The sequence below is a fragment of the Pristis pectinata genome, chromosome 19 (assembly GCF_009764475.1).
Source record: "Pristis pectinata isolate sPriPec2 chromosome 19, sPriPec2.1.pri, whole genome shotgun sequence".
Taxonomy (NCBI): domain Eukaryota; kingdom Metazoa; phylum Chordata; class Chondrichthyes; order Rhinopristiformes; family Pristidae; genus Pristis; species Pristis pectinata.
Genome location: NC_067423.1, coordinates 18,939,901 through 18,956,568, shown reverse-complemented (window position 1 = coordinate 18,956,568; position 16,668 = coordinate 18,939,901). Strand labels below are relative to the sequence as shown.

General features: G+C 43.6%; 4 protein-coding genes across 6 annotated transcripts in view; 3 read left to right on the top strand and 1 right to left on the bottom strand.

Annotated features, from left to right (window-relative positions):
* Positions 1-6,896, top strand: part of ncaph2 (non-SMC condensin II complex, subunit H2) — a 38,339-nt gene extending 31,443 nt beyond the window's left edge. For all 3 annotated transcript variants that reach the window (XM_052033614.1, XM_052033615.1, XM_052033613.1), the window contains exons 20-21: positions 4,521-4,670; positions 5,452-6,896. In XM_052033614.1, coding sequence (XP_051889574.1) covers positions 4,521-4,670; positions 5,452-5,592 — 291 coding nt within the window. In that variant the 3' untranslated portion in view covers positions 5,593-6,896. The remainder of the gene's footprint in view (positions 1-4,520; positions 4,671-5,451) is intronic.
* A 133-nt stretch (positions 6,897-7,029) lies between these two features.
* On the bottom strand, positions 7,030-12,856 carry LOC127580318 (protein SCO2 homolog, mitochondrial). The gene is made up of 2 exons (XM_052033616.1): positions 12,736-12,856; positions 7,030-11,411 (listed from the first exon to the last, which is right to left on the bottom strand). Exon 2 carries the CDS (start codon positions 11,401-11,403, stop codon positions 10,183-10,185), a length of 1,221 nt encoding a protein of 406 aa, XP_051889576.1. The 5' UTR covers positions 11,404-11,411; positions 12,736-12,856; the 3' UTR covers positions 7,030-10,182.
* A 195-nt stretch (positions 12,857-13,051) lies between these two features.
* Positions 13,052-16,668, top strand: part of LOC127580315 (uncharacterized) — a 93,610-nt gene continuing 89,993 nt past the window's right edge. Inside the window, exon 1 of the mRNA XM_052033610.1 lies at positions 13,052-13,091. The gene's annotated coding sequence lies outside the window, so the exon portion shown is untranslated. The remainder of the gene's footprint in view (positions 13,092-16,668) is intronic.
* On the top strand, positions 13,105-15,181 carry LOC127580558 (uncharacterized). The gene is made up of 2 exons (XM_052034144.1): positions 13,105-14,662; positions 14,754-15,181. Exons 1-2 carry the CDS (start codon positions 13,105-13,107, stop codon positions 15,179-15,181), a joined length of 1,986 nt encoding a protein of 661 aa, XP_051890104.1.

Here is a 16,668-nt window from a genome sequence, read left to right as displayed (position 1 = left end):
TGCAGTCACAGGGAGAATGTGCAAATTCCAGACAGATGGCACCAGAGATTAGAGTTGAACCTGGGTCACTGGAACTGTGACATAAATTTCTATTTGCATTTGCACACAGACCAAAGCAGTTTCCTACTTTTCTCCTCTGTTAATACCTCAGCTCCTTCCCATCTCATAATTTCCATCATTTGAAACTGATTAAATTCCAGGTATTAATCAAGCGGATGCTTTGAACAATTGGAAATTTAATCAAGCATGGGAAAGGTTTCATAACCGCAACAGTGCCAAATAATCTCCAAATCATTGTTTCTAATATCAGTATTAATACCATATTAAGAAGATAACATGCAATTTCTTTAGGACTGCTATCCATATTAACACCTCAAACTTAAAAAGTTGTTGATTACGTAAAGGGAATTGAAAAGCCTATAGAGGTTAAATTGAAGTAATGAAATAAGGAAAATTTAATGCTTTTGTCTATGTTGACTGAACAGCATCCAAATGAACTCAAATCCAATGTATGCTCTGGAGGTTTCAAAATGTAAATCTGTTGTTTTGGGAAATGTGCCTTTTTTATTAGATTTCTAAAAATCATGCCATATTAATGGTTCATCCATGTGTTGAACAACATGAACAGCAAATTGGAGGTTCTGGGAGAAGCATGGAGCCCATGCAGCCATGTTAGAGGCTGTAAGTCACAAAGAAAGATCTTGTGTATGGTATACCACCAGAGAAGGGTTTGAAGTTCCTACAATTAATGCAGGCCTCCTAACCCAACATGTAGAATGCATAAACAAGATGCTGGAGGAACTCATCAGGTCAGGCAGCATCCACGGAGAAAAACAGTCAATGTTTCAGGTCAGAACCCTTCTTCAGGACTGAAGATAGGAAAAGGAGAAGCCCAATATATGGGGGGGGGGGGGGTACAGAGCAGTGATAGATGGATGGACAAAAGAAGAGAGGCAGGGTGGGCACAAGGTGGTGATGGGTAGATGCAGGGGAGGAGGGGAAAGCAGATTACCTTGCAGCCTAATGGCATGAACATCAAATTCTCCCACTTTAAGTAAACCAACTCTTTCCCCCCCCCCCACCTTGCCTCTTTTCTTTTTCCTAGCCTCTCTTTTTATCTCCTTCCCATTTTTTCCTTTTCTCTCTCCTTTCCCTCTCCTCCCCTCCCCCCTGTGCCGCCTGCCTCCATACCTTTGACCCATCCCCTGGTGGATCTGCTCTCTCCACCTCATCTGCATACCACTGTTTCTTACCTGCATCTATCACCACCTTGTGCCCACCCCCACTTCCCCTCTTTTGTCCACCTATCACTGCTCTCTGTCCCCCATATATATTTTAGGCTGCCCCTTTTCCAATCTTCAGTCCTGAAAAAGGGTCCTGACCCAAAACGATTGTTTTTTTTTCCCCGTGGATGCTGCTTGACCTGCTGAGTTCCTCCAGCATCTTGTTTTTTCATCTAGATTCCAGTATCTGCAGTCCTTTGTTTCTATAGAATGCATCATGTGGGAGGATTTGCAACCAAATCTAGTAATAGAAAATGAAGCAGAGCAGAAATGAGAAGTTAAAGTAGAGGAATGCCACTGTAATAGTGACCATAATATAATTCAGTTTAAAATAATAGAGGAAGACATGGGCATGAGAAACCATTGAGTTAATTATAGTTTTACCTTAGAACATCTTGGAATTGAAAGTCAATTAACATTTTAATTGCATAAACACGTACTTGTCTAAATTTAATTGGTAAATTTTATGCATCGTGATACAGAGAAACTCATTGTACAGGAAACTACAGTGCACCATATTGTCAGGTAATGGTTGACTTAAAAGATTCTCTGATTCACCTTCTTGGGTATATCTTGCTGCATTTTATTTCTCCCTGTCCATCTGTTGCCCTCCAGATCATCTGCTTAGTTGTGTGGCTCGTGATCATGAGTTCTATTCTGATACTCTAACATTTTTTAACCTATTAATGTAATACATTGTTGCATGTTTAGCTGAGGTTGCATTTTAAACTAGCCTTTTGTCTTTGTACCTACAAGCAGATTTTATAATAACCATGAGTGTACAAGGCAAATTCTTTTTACTTTGGTGTTTTGTTTTGGCAACTGGTCTCATTTTGAGTATGGACTTTTTTTTTAAAAAAAGAGCAGAGTTAAAAAAAATGTACCTGTAGGTAGGCATATATCTCCCATGAGTTAGTTTTTGTTCACATTTGCCTTGAGGAGGTTCTAACAAACTTTTATCTATGCTGCTTGTGAAAAGATCTCGGGTGCACCCAGATAAGCCAACCAATGTTGTCATTCTCGCAAGTGAACACAACAAGCAACAAAGCAGTTTTTCAATGTCAAGCTGCAGGGTCAAATAGTTTGTATGCCAAACACCAGGTTACTGAAATAAGTGTTTTCTGAGGTTGATCATGCTCAAGAGGGAGGTTATTAAACTCAAAACTTAAGCAGAAAGATTGCTATGAATGACTAGTTAAATCATAAAGCATTCTTCAGGCAATCCTGAGGGTGGTAGGTGGGTGTTGTGGAAAAAGGAAGTACTTGGCAGAATTGGAAAGAAAGGTTAATAAACAAAGAATGGCATATTAATTTTGGTTCAGAAATAATGCGAGGAACAACATTTTGATTAGCAGAATGCAGTCACAGATTATTTGGATTATGAGTTAAATAGCAAAGACAGGAGCTGCAAGTACAGATAACCAAAGTAATAATACAAGTTGAGCAAGGATTTATAGGCTAAAATTAAAAGGTAGAGGTAAACTTGTCAAACCTTAGATTGATCATATTTGAATTATCGATCAGTCTTAAAATTTGGAGGCACTGGGAGATGTTTTTAAAAGAAAATGTACATGGGAAATAAAGTTTAGATTTGCTTGACAGGAAAAAAGATGAACAGTCTTGATCTCTGACTCTTAAAGTCTTATTGGAGAATTTTAGTAATATGGAAAGTTTTGAGCAAATACTTGCAGAGGGAATTTTTCTACTTTTGGAGAAGAGCAGAACTAAAACACCTCAAGTAAATCAAATGGGAATCAAATTTCATTCTGTTAAGAATATGGAACCTAGGTCAGTTAGTTTAATGTCTGTCATAAAGAAAATCTTAGAAGCGGTTATTAAAGATGTTTTGGAGGGTCACACGCAGTTATTGTGAAAAATAAAAGTTGATGGTGTAGGAGATAACAGGATTGAGTAGAAGATTGGCTGGCTAGCATGTAACAGTAGACATAAAGAGTCCTTTTCTGCTAGTTAAATATAATAAGTAGTGTATGATGGGAATTGGTGGTGGGGCCTCTGCTTTTTTTTACATAAATGATTTTGATCTATTGGTTGTTGAATTTGTTGATGATACAAAGACTTTTTTTATTAAGCACGTGTACTTACATCGAAACAGACAGTGAAATGTGTCTTTTGCGTAGAATGTTCCGGGGCAGCCCGCAAGTGTCACCACGCTTCCGGCGCCAACATAGCATGCCCACAACTCCTAACCCATACGTCTTTGGAATGTGGGAGGAAACTGGAGCACCTGGAGGAAACCCACGCAGACACAGGGAGAACATACAAACTCCTTACAGACAGCGGCCCGAATTGAACCCAGGTCGCTTGCACTGTAATAGCATTACACTAACTGCTACACTACCGTGCCACTCATAAGTAGGAAACGAAGTTGAAGAGGATATGTGGAGGTACAAACGGATGTCAATAGTTAATTTAGTGGGCGAAGATCTGGCAAATTGAGTATAATGTGGGAACATTTTGGCAAGCAAAATAAAAAATGCAGCCTATTATCTAAATGGTGAGAGATTGCAGAGTGGTCTTAGTGTGTGATTTACAAAAGGCTAGTAATCAGAGTTTACAAGTGATGGGGAATTTGATTGAAATGTTTAAGGTCCATAAGAGTCTTGATGTTAGATGTAGAAAGTATGTTTCCTTTGGTGCGAGAACTTTAAAAAATAAAGGGTTGTGCATTTCAGGTGAGGTTAAACTTTCTGAGAGTCGTGAGTCTTTGGAACTTTCTTCCTCAAAGGATTGTGGAAGCAGAGTCTTTGAATATTTTTAAGGCAGCGATATGAAGGGTCTGAAAGATTGCTGGGGGTAGGTGGGAATACAAGACTACAAATTCCCAATTTGTATGTAACTTGCTCCCATTGGGAGTGGATAAGGTGAATAGCACAGATGCATTTAAGAGCAAGCTAGATAAACATTAGATTGGAGTGAGTGCTGAAGACTGGTAAAATATTAATGATATTTGTGGATAACAAAGTGGGGAAAATGACAATTGTTTTTGCAAGGTTGGTGAGATCTAACATGCGATGCCTGAAAAGGTGATAAGTACATACTACAGTAACTTTTGTAAGTGAATTTGGTAACTACTTGGAGAAAACCAGCAAGGTATGGGACTAACTGATTATCTCTTTCAAAGAGTCAAATGCTATCGTGTGCTTACTCCATTTTACTGCTTTTTTTTCTCCATTCTGATCAACTGCAACTTGTTTATTATTTTTTGATACACTGTAGGAGGAGAGAGCTGCTTTTGCCATCCACGATTATGGGGACAGAATTGTGGATGCATTCGATTACATAAGACAAAGACGTTCGTTTGCAAATATGGTGGCTGGGAAGGAGTCGTTCGAGGTATGTCGATACATGCTGGCCTCGCTACAGCTGGTGAGTATGCTGTCTGTAGGATAATGAAATCCTGAATAGAGTTTAGGGAATTCAAACATTCTCTGAAAAAGGAACATCTAGTTTTAATGCATGGAATGGAAGAGAACATTGGTGCAACTGAGGCAGAGAACAGAAAACATCTTGTAGGCATATGTGAGGCAATGTCCAAACTGAAGTAAATCAACTGAATAACTCTGGTTAATGGCTGAGAGACTTTGTTAAGTGGAAATGTTCAGAGGTGGTGAGATTTTCCTTTTGTGTCACAATTTGGATTGGGTGCGTTCATCATCATTCCGTGCAAGCCTCCAAATCAAAAAGTTGTGGGTTCACGCTGCACACCCAATACTTCAACACACAAACCAAATTGAATCTTAAAAGTCTAGAGCGCAGTGATGGAGCTTGCTATGCTAGGGGGAAGAACAGTCCTGACTTGGAATATTTAGAACTTGAGATGATTCAGGTCAATCTTGGCCTACACCTTGAAGGTAATCAGGGATTTCATTGACGGTAGTCACATTGCTCTGCAGTGGGATAGATCTGTCCCCCTTGGGTATGCTTTGTTACTGGGTGCAGTTTTGCTTTGTTGTCCTTTCTGATACAAGAATTGACCGTTGCTAGGCTCTTGGATATTATTAGTCTTCTGTTTTCCGTTGACTCAGATGTGCATAGATACAGTCTGTGCCAGTTCTGGCTGTGCCACATTAGTGAGCTGAAGTTTCTGAGCTGAGGTTATTTGTAATTCTTCATCTACTCATGATATCTTGTTCCTTCTCCTGCACAGGCTAATGACTACACAGTAGAAATATGGCAGAGAGATGGATTGTATGAGTCAGTTGACACAATGGAGCTCACCTTGCTGAGCAAAGTAAGAGCTCATGATCGGTTCCGGACCTACATGGCTCCATCCCTTTCCAATAAATGAGAAAACTCGCAAACCTTCCTGCATCTTTCACAGCCTTAAAGCTGCAAACTCATCTTGACTATTACTGATGGCCATACATGGAGAACACTGTGCTGTTTCTGCTTGATGTACGCGGCTAACGTCTGAGATGTTGACCAGTAATAACCAACTTGCCAGGATCTTTGATGGAAACCTCCCTTCACATCTTGCTAAACCCTCACCAAAACAATTTGTGGACTGTGACTTTGAAAAGAAAACTGAGTAATTTATGTTGATATATTCTGATGTGTAATTCCAGATTACTTTAGGTGAGGCATATATATTGAAGAGTAAGCTTTTAAACAAACCACTTCACTTTATCCATTTGCTATTAATCTTTTCTTCCTGAGCTTAAGACTTTTAGCTTTCTCAGTAAATTATTTCCTATACCCTAATTGAGGCAGTTGAGTCTTGGATTTGTGCTAGAAGAGATGGTTGGGCTTGTCCATGTTTCCCTGGAGTGTCACATTCTAAAGTAGGTCTTAAATCTTTAATCTTATGATCGAAGCAAAGTTGTTCCTAAGTGAGCCAAGTTTTTGCTGCTTGTTGAAAAGTTCACCAGATTTGGAAATTTCTTCAAATACTATATGTAACCTGGTGCTAGTTGTAACTTTGTAAAGTGCAATATATGTCTTATTGTCTTGGGGGTCAGAATTGCTATGGAATATTTCACTTGCTCTAGCCCATTTACCGTAGGCAAAAATAAACCTTTTCGGGAGCATTGAGGTCGGGAACATGAGTGGGATGGTGGGGAGCCAAGAATGTTGCTTTAATATTGATTAGTATGGTTAGGGAAGGTGTGTATTGGGGTTTATTACGAATAATTGGAGATCCTGGTACGTTTTAGGGTACACAAATTCAATATACTTTTATAAAGTACAGACATTTTTAAATGTAACTTTATATTAGGACTTGTAAACTTGGATACTTTATTTGTATTTGAAATTGTTTTATAACCAATTTGGGGTTGCAAAATCTGCAGAACTAAACCATTCTGAAGGAAATTCCTGTATCCAGGGTAGAATATTCTGCTGCCAGTTAAGTGCTTTGAGCATATACTCAAGAGGAACAACAACAAAAAAACAACCTCAGCAGTATTGGGACTGGGGGCATTCTTGTTAAAATAATTTTTTAAAAATTGAGCTGATGAAAAAGAGAAAACAGTGAAACTTCCTCTGCTGCAGTGCCAGTGAACTTTGTTACCAGGACAGCAATCTTTTACTATCTCGCTGAGCTTGTATGCATGTAAAATAAAATGCAGTTTATTAAAATCAATCTTAAATGAACTATTCTTTAAGAATTTGTGGAATGGCAGCGTGAGTATAGATAACAAACTGTTCACTGCAGTACAGTGAAGAAACAGTAGGTGTCAAGTTGGTTAAGGATTCAGATTGACCATTGTGGATATTTATGCATGGAATGTGTCAGTGGCAAGGCCAGAAGTATTTCTGCAGCAGAATTTAATTCCATGACAATCTAACCTTATGTCTCAGCATATCCATTACTTTAATATTCTCATCAAACCAGACAAACAACTGGTTCAATAAGAAATTTAGAACAATGATGTACAATGCATAATAAATAATGTGAAGTTAGATTTATTACTCTGAGAATTCACTGGGAAAGAAAGTGCTGCTCTTTGTTCTATTTGTAATTCTAAAGGTAATGAAGCAAAAGTTGCCATCTACAGCAAGAGTAAGACAACATCCAGATTTTGGGCTAATAAGTGGTATCACTTGTGCCAAGCCAGTGCCAGCAAATATCCATCTTCAACAACAGAACCAAAATAGCTGCACCCTGCCATTATGATTGTTGAATTACCCACATTCGAAATGCTGGTGATCATTGACTAGAAACTTAATTGGACTATCTACGTAAATAGATCACGAGGAAGTCAGAGGCTGGTTATTCCTAAAGCTTTGCTAACTATTGGTATGAAGCACATGTTAAGAGAAATAACCAGCCTCTACCTACTTGAATGAGTACAATTTTAATAACATTCAAGTTTTTCATCCAGAACAAAACAGACTGCTTGCTGAGCATGCATTCAGTCAGTAAGACTATAATAGTTGGAGTCATACTTTGTGTTTGTCAGAGGTCATTTATCCCACTGCCAGAACATCTCTGCAGGAGTTCTACAGAGCAGTTAACGTAGTCCTAAATATCTTAGCTGCATCAATCAATGACCTTCCATCATAAGGTCAAAAGTGGGGACGTTCCCTGGTGATTGCACAATATTCAACTCCTCTACATATCAAGCAGCCCATGCCTGCACGTCAAAGTCAAGCAACACAGAAACAAGCCTTTTGGATCACAATGTCCATGGTTGACCATGTATCATCTGTACTAAACCCATTTACCAGCACATGGTCCATAGGCTTGTATGCCTTGGTGATTCCTGTGCTCATCTAGATAATTTAAATGAGAAAGTGCCTGCCTCTACAACCAACAAGTATTGTGTTCCAGATTCCAGCCACCCACTGAGTGAAAGAATTCTTCCTCAGATCTCTCTTACATGCCTTACCCTAAACTTGTGCCTTCAAATTTTAAATTTTTCTGCTATGAGGGAAATTTTTCTATCCCTTAGCAACACCCCTCACAATTTTATATATTGCTCTCAAGTCCCCTTCAGCCTCCTCCACTCCATATTTCACCATATGTCCCCTTCAACCTCTTCCACTAATATATCACCATTGATCAGAAACTAAGCCATATAAATGCCCTGGTTATAACTGCAAGGGGTCCTGCAACAACTGATTCACCTCCTGCCACTCCAAGTTCTTTCTACCATCTACAAGGCACAAGTTAGAAGCATGATGGAATACTCTATTTACCAGATGAGTGAAATGCCAACAGCTCTGAAGAAACCCAATACCATCCTGGACAAAGCAACCCACTTGATCAGCATTTCATCAACTACCCTAAACATTCATTCTCTCTCTGCACATTGGCTGCAGTGTATACCATCTATAAAATGCTTGCCAGATTACCCTGTCAGCACCTCCCAAACTCTACCAGCACCAAGGACAAGGGCAGCAGACACATGGGAACATCAACACAAGCAGCTTTGCCTCCACATCACGCACCATTGTGACTTGGAAATATATTGCTTGTCCATCAATTACACTAGTTCCAAATAACTCCATATAAAACTGCACTGTGGAATTACCTTTACCAGGACTGCAGTGGTTCAAGATGGGAACTCACCACCATCTTCTCATGGACAATAAGTCCTAGCCTCATCAGCGATAACCAGATACTTAAAATGAGTATAAAAACACCTTTAACATATTCTTCTTACTTTACGCTATTTAATGTATAATCTCAGTTTACTGGGTGCAGACATTGGATGAAAACAAAATTTATCCAAAATGCAGTTTCATAGAATGTACTGGTGAAGTTTGCATCATTAATATGAATTTATTAAGTTCAGCATTGTCTTGATATTTATTAAAATAATATCTTAAACAACATATTTGAATTGTGTTAAGACAGGAGTATATCCCATCCTGAGGGAGAATACTCAAATTTGCATAAACCACATCACATTATACTTTTTGATCATTCTGGTTCAAATCCAGAGCTCTATACTGCAGACAGAGCCTGGATGGAACATGGGTGATTCCTGTGCTAGGTTTCACAATTCCTGGTTCTCCATATTCACCTGTTGGCAACTTCATGTTACAAGGGCTGAGAAAGTTGCTTATTTCACCATCATTCAGGTTTATGCCAAGCCAATTGAGCTGTCCTATCCTGTTCTTGCACCCATCATCTTGTATGAAGCAGCTGTACATGGCAGAAAGTGTGATTGGTTCTGCCTACTGGAGGTTTGATTTGCTCAGTTTAAAGTATCAAGTTTCTGTCTGACTGATAAGCACCCTGTTTATAAAGTCTGTTCTGTAGAGGAGTTACAATCTATTGCTTCAACTCTTGGGTCCAATTATACAGATTATATTCCATTAGATAGATAGGAAATAATGACCCATTTGCAAACAAAAAATACAAGTACTGAGGAGTTCTGAACTTCCTGGGCTCTAGACATGCCCAATTATACTAACAATGATTTAAATTATCAAATGATGGTTTTGACTCAACTAGTGAAAGTATTAACTATTTGGTGTCTATATTACAACAATAATTTGAAATATTAATGTTCTGCTTCAGTGCAAAGTTATTCCAAACAATTATAATTTAAATTATTAAGTGAATGCTCACACCTATTAACTGCGTAACAATGTGTGAGCAGCAGTGATTGGCATTTATGTCCCTGATTACTAAACAAATCTTGCAATGAATCTTAGTCAATATCTAGATTATAAGCATTACATGAACAATCCTTAATCACTTCGCTGATATTTCAGCTCATTTGAAGAAAAGTTTGAACATTGCCAAAAATTCCCATTTGATCAGATTTAGTTAGGATTGGCTAAGTGTCAGAGCAAAAATGAGAAGTTGCAAGCAGCAAAGGCTCTGTGGTCCTAGTCCATGTGTGAGATGGGGTGGACTTCTAATCAATTCCTCTCCAGTAATTGATGCTGATGCAAACATTTGCTGATTGCTTCCCATTTTTCTTCAACTGAACAGCTGAACATATGTTTTCATGTGGCCTCGGATACTCTCAGCAATTTCCTGATCATTTTTGCTCCTATTGTAGTAATCGATGAAAAGCCCATCAGGGTTGAGAAGATAGATGATAATGGTGTGATCTACAATGTAGTCATTATCTTCATCCTTGGGACCAGCACTATAATACACCCGATATGCCTTCCCCAGATCCTTGATCTGTTCTGGGGTCCCAGTTAGCCCAATCATACGAGGGTGAAAATCTCTGATATATTTTGCCATCTCTTTCACTCCATCTCGCTCTGGATCCACTGTGATGAAGATAGGTTGGACTGGCGGCAATGCTCTGTCCTTGTCCAAAATCTGCACCGCACTGGACATCTTCTCTAGTTCATCAGGACAGATGTCAGGGCAATGAGTGAACCCAAAGTACAGCAACACCCACTGGCCAAAGAACTCACTCTTGGTTCTGGGTCTTCCAGTGTGATCTAGCAAGTTGAAGTCACCTTGACCAAGTGCCAACTTCTTCAGCTGCTCCTGGCGTTTCACCTTCTCATGTTGCTTCTTTTCCAAGTGAACATAGAACCAAAATCCCATCACAGCAGTCCCAAAGAGGCACGTCACTAGTAATTTGGTCCGCAGTGTCACCTGTTGGCTCTCAGCATATCTACCCAAACTTTTGTTTGAAGAGGACTTCGAGAATGGTCGGTGGGTCAGGAGTATTAAATTGCCTGGTGTAACAGATATAACTCTACGAGATAGATGGCAAGTATTAAATAAAGCATGGGTTCTCAATAACCTTCCCGCAGCTGGGAAATGCAGCTTCTCTCTCACACATTGACTTGTGGCTCTGTGATTTGTTGACGATGGAATACTTTTCAATGAACAGTTCACAAGGGTTCTAGTGATCTGAGCCGACAGGATAATTGATCTCTTAGTAGTCAGTCCTCTCTTAGTACAGGAACAGGAAAACAGTTTTGTACCAAGGTGTTTCAATGCCTTCTGGTTACAGTTGGTAACCAGAGACCTGGCCTGTAACTGCCATTCTGTTCCAGTGGTGATCCAATGAGTTTTTGTTCCTAAGTGTCCATTATTCAGCCAGTTTACGTTGCTCAAGAGTGCTCTGCCACCTCTGGTTACAAACTCCATACAAATGGCTGCTGGCTTCAGGAACTGGCCACTGCCCAGAAGTTGACCTCCCCAAACATAGGTGCTCAATCTCGCATACATCTTGACATCTATAAAAGTAAAACAAACTCATGCCAAATCAAACACATGGGAGAAATATTTCAATGACACACAAGAAGATAAAGGTAAGTGCATACTAAAACACAAAGAAGGAGATGCTGTAGAGATTCCACTGACAAACATAATGCACAGACCTATCCGGTTGCCCACTTCCAGAGATACACTGACTCACCCGATGACCTGCTTGAAGAGATCCACTGAACCATCCAGTAGCCCACTGCAGAGATCCACTGACCCATCCAATGACTCACTGCAGTGATCCCATTGATCTATCCGATGACCCACTAACCAATGCATGACCCTGCCGACCCAGTGCAGAGATCCCTCTGACCAATCCACAACCCAGTGCAGAGATCCCACTAACCAATCCACAACCCCGCCGACCCTATGCAGAGATCCCACTGACCAATCCACGGCCCCTCCAACCCAGTACAGAGATCCCACTGACCAATCCACGACCCAGTGCAGAAATCCCACCGACCCTGTTCAGAGATCCCACTAACCAATCCACGGCCCCATCAACCCAGTGCAGAGATCCCACTGACCAATCCATGACCCTGCCGACCCAGTGCAGAGATCCCACTGACCAATCCACGGCCCCTCCAACCCAGTGCAGAGATCCCACTGACCAATCCACGACCCAGTGCAGAAATCCCACCGACCCTGTTCAGAGATCCCACTAACCAATCCACAGCCCCATCAACCCAGTGCAGAGATCCCACCGACCAATCCATGACCCTGCCGACCCAGTGCAGAGATCCCACTGACCAATCCACGACCCTGCCGACCCAGTGCAGAGATCCCACTGACCAATCCACGACCCTGCCGACCCAGTGCAGAGATCCCACTGACCAATCCACGACCCTGCTGACCCAGGGCAGAGATCCCACTGACCAATCCACGGCCCCATCGACCCAGGGCAGAGATCCCACTGACCAATCCATGACCCTGCCGACCCAGTGCAGAGATCCCACTGACCAATCCACGACCCAGCCGACCCAGGGCAGAGATCCCACCGACCAATCCACGGCCCAGCCGACCCAGGGCAGAGATCCCACCGACCAATCCACGGCCCAGCCGACCCAGGGCAGAGATCCCACTGACCAATCCACGACCCAGCCGACCCAGGGCAGAGATCCCACCGACCAATCCACGACCCAGCCGACCCAGGGCAGAGATCCCACTGACCAATCCACGGCCCAGCCGACCCAGTGCAGAGATCCCACCGACCAATCCACGGCCCAGCCGACCCAGGGCAGAGATCCCACCGACCAATCCACGGCCCAGCCGACCCAGGGCAGAGATCCCACTGACCAATCCACGGCCCAGCCGACCCAGGGCAGAGATCCCACTGACCAATCCACGGCCCAGCCGACCCACTCAGTAAAACACGGTGAAGACCCCACCGGTTACAGGCCTCGATCCTTCCGCATCCTGGCTGCTCCACATCCTCACAATTTCGCTCACCCGCTCTCCAGGGAGCTCCGTGGTTCAATCCCAGCCCCTGGTTCTCCTGGGCCCGTTTGACCTCCTGCCTCTGTCCTCAGTCCCCAAGACTTTGGAAGTTGCGCCCCAACACCACGTTCCTGGACAGCTTCAAACTACACTTCCCAGGATGCTCCGCAGCCACGCACGCGTGATGTTAGCGACAGACCCGGATGGAGGAGCAGGTAAGAGCGGAGAATGAAGAACTCCACTCCTACATCGCCCACCTCCACTCCTACATCACCCACCTCCACTCCTACATCACCCACCTCCACTCCTACATCGCCCACCTCCACTCCTACATCCCTCACCTCCACTCCTACATCGCCCACCTCCACTCCTACATCGCTCACCTCCACTCCTACATCGCTCACCTCCACTCCTACATCGCCCACCTCCACTCCTACATCGCCCACCTCCACTCCTACATCGCCCACCTCCACTCCTACATCGCCCAACTCCACTCCTACATCGCTCAACTTCACTCCTACATCGCTCAACTTCACTCCTACATCGCTCACCTCCACTCCTACATCACCCAATCCCGCTCCTACATCACTCACCGCCACTCCTACATCACCCAACCCCACTCCTACATCGTCCAACCCCACTCCTACATCGCTCACCTCCACTCCTACACCGCTCACCTCCACTCCTACACCGCCCACCTCCACTCCTACATCGCCCAACCCCGCTCCTACATCGCCCAACCCCGCTCCTACATCGCCCAACTCCGCTCCTACATCACTCAACTTCACTCCTACATCACTCACCTCCACTCCTACATCACCCAATCCCGCTCCTACATCACTCACCGCCACTCCTACATCGCCCAACCCCACTCCTACATCGCCCAACCCCACTCCTACATCGCTCACCTCCACTCCTACACCGCTCACCTCCACTCCTACATCGCCCAACTCCACTCCTACATCGCCCAACCCCACTCCTACATCACTCGCCTCCACTCCTACATCACCCAATCCCGCTCCTACATCACTCACCTCCACTCCTACATCGCCCACCTCCACTCCTACATCGCCCACCTCCACTCCTACATCACTCACCTCCACTCCTACATCACTCAACCCCGCTCCTACATCACTCAACTCCGCTCCTACATCACCCAACCCCTCTCCTACATCGCTCACCTCCACTCCTACATCGCCCACCTCCACTCCTACATCACTCACCTCCACTCCTACATCACCCAATCCCGCTCCTACATCACTCAACCCTGCTCCTACATCACTCACCTCCACTCCTACATCACTCACCTCCACTCCTACATCACCCAACCCCACTCCTACATCGCTCACCTCCACTCCTACATCGCTCACCTCCACTCCTACATCACTCAACTCCACTCCTACATCACTCACCTCCACTCCTACATCACCCAATTCCACTCCTACATCGCTCACCTCCACTCCTACATCGCTCACCTCCACTCCTACATCACTCAACTACATCACTCACCTCCACTCCTACATCACCCAATTCCACTCCTACATCGCTCACCTCCACTCCTACATCGCTCACCTCCACTCCCACATCGCTCACCTCCACTCCTACATCGCTCACTTCCACTCCTACATCACCCAACCCCACTCCTACATCACCCACCTCCACTCCTACATCACCCGACCTCGCTCCTACATCACTCACCTCCACTCCTACATCGCCCACCTCCACTCCTACATCACTCACCTCCACTCCTACATCACCCAATCCCGCTCCTACATCACTCAACCCTGCTCCTACATCACCCAACTCCACTCCTACATCACTCACCTCCACTCCTACATCACTCACCTCCACTCCTACATCACCCAACCCCACTCCTACATCGCTCACCTCCACTCCTACATCGCTCACCTCCACTCCTACATCACTCAACTCCACTCCTACATCACTCACCTCCACTCCTACATCACCCAATTCCACTCCTACATCGCTCACCTCCACTCCTACATCGCTCACCTCCACTCCTACATCACTCAACTCCACTCCTACATCACTCACCTCCACTCCTACATCACCCAATTCCACTCCTACATCGCTCACCTCCACTCCTACATCGCTCACCTCCACTCCCACATCGCTCACCTCCACTCCTACATCGCTCACTTCCACTCCTACATCACCCAACCCCACTCCTACATCACCCACCTCCACTCCTACATCACCCGACCTCGCTCCTACATCACCAGACCCCGCTCCTACATCACCACCCAACTCTGCTCCTACATCACCCAATGCAGACAACAATTAGAGTGGGAAACCCTAAACCCAAACAAAAACTTAAACCCTATAGACCAATCCCTAATCAACACCATAAAACTAAATAACAAAATTTAACCTACCAATTACCTACAGCCATCAACAATCCTCAATAACCTTACAACCACCCAATGTCATTAAAACTAAACACTCAACCACCCTAGTCCCATCAACCATCAAGTCAAATAGCCCAACCACCACTCCCATCCCCTAGCCCACAACCTGTCTTCACTTCCCCATCTCCAATCCCTAAACTGTTTTATGTTGTCCCTATTCCCTGTCTCATGGCCCTATCTGCATTCCTCCATCTGTACTACATTGCTCTATTCCCAATCATTCCAGTCCCCAATTCCCCAGCACCCTATGTAACCCCATTCCCAATCACCTTACACTACTTTCTGATGCTTCAGAGATATTAAAACTTGGTCAAGCATCACTTTCCTCTTTTGCAATCTATGTTGCCTTATCCCAGCATTCCTCACTTCCCTTAATTCTGCAAAATCTATCTGTTTTGGATGCAGTCAATGACCAGGCCATCACAGTCTTCTAGGATAGAGAATTCCAAAGATTCACGACCCTTTGTGTGAAGAGGTTTCTTCTTATTCCTGGTGAATTTGTTCTACCCTTTATTTTGAGGATGTAAACTCTAGGAATAGTTATCTCAACCAGGTGAAACACCTTCTCTGCATTTGCCCCATTGAGACACCGAAGAATTTTGTATCTTTAATTTTCTAAACTCCAGAGACTAGAGACCTAGCCCACACAATCACTCTTCATATGCCATTGTGAGAACCAGTCTGATGTACTTTTGCAGCTATCTCAAATATATCACTTCTTAGCTATGGACACCAAAATTATCCAGGTAACTAAGGACATTGTAAATGGGCTGGGAGTGAAGAAAGAGTAGTCCTATCTCCTGAGTTAGTTCCACCTAGAACATAAGCAGTAGAAGAAGACCACACAGCCCCTCAATCCTGTTCTGCTTTTCAAAAACATCCTGTATCTCAACTCCTTCTCCACGTTGTCCTTTGTCCTCATCCACAGCCCTTCTGTGTACCATTTGGAGCAGTTCCTTCAAAGGGAAGAGAGTGTGGAGAATGATAGTTCCGTTCACACCAATCACTGTGTGATGTGACACAGCTCACACCTGTCAGTGTTCATTATTGTGGCATTGTTCGACTTCTCAATGCTTAGTGTATTGGCACGGCTCACACATGTCACTGCATAGCAACACTGATCACACCTGGCAATACCCATTGCGAGTGGGACCCACTGTTAATGATAAATTGCTATGGTATCTTCAGCTTAAAGCATTGCCCAGAGAATGAGATGGATGATCAATGGGTGACTAGAGTTCTTGAGAGGAGAAGGTGCACAAGGGCTTTTCAAAAAAAAATCATGTTTTGGGATGTGTGTGTCACTGGCAAGACCAAAGTTTATTGCCTAAGCCTAATTGTCTTTGAGAAGGTTAATGATAAC

What these genes read in the sequence shown, in the direction of transcription:
- LOC127580318 (XM_052033616.1), bottom strand. Translation starts at nt 11,403, where the DNA reads ATGTATGCGAGATTGAGCACCTATGTTTGGGGAGGTCAACTTCTGGGC.
- LOC127580558 (XM_052034144.1), top strand. Translation starts at nt 13,105, where the DNA reads ATGAAGAACTCCACTCCTACATCGCCCACCTCCACTCCTACATCACCC. An exon ending in CTCCTACATCACTCAACCCT is followed by an intron (nt 14,663 to 14,753) that starts GCTCCTACATCA and finishes ACCCCACTCCTA; the next exon opens with CATCGCTCACCTCCACTCCT.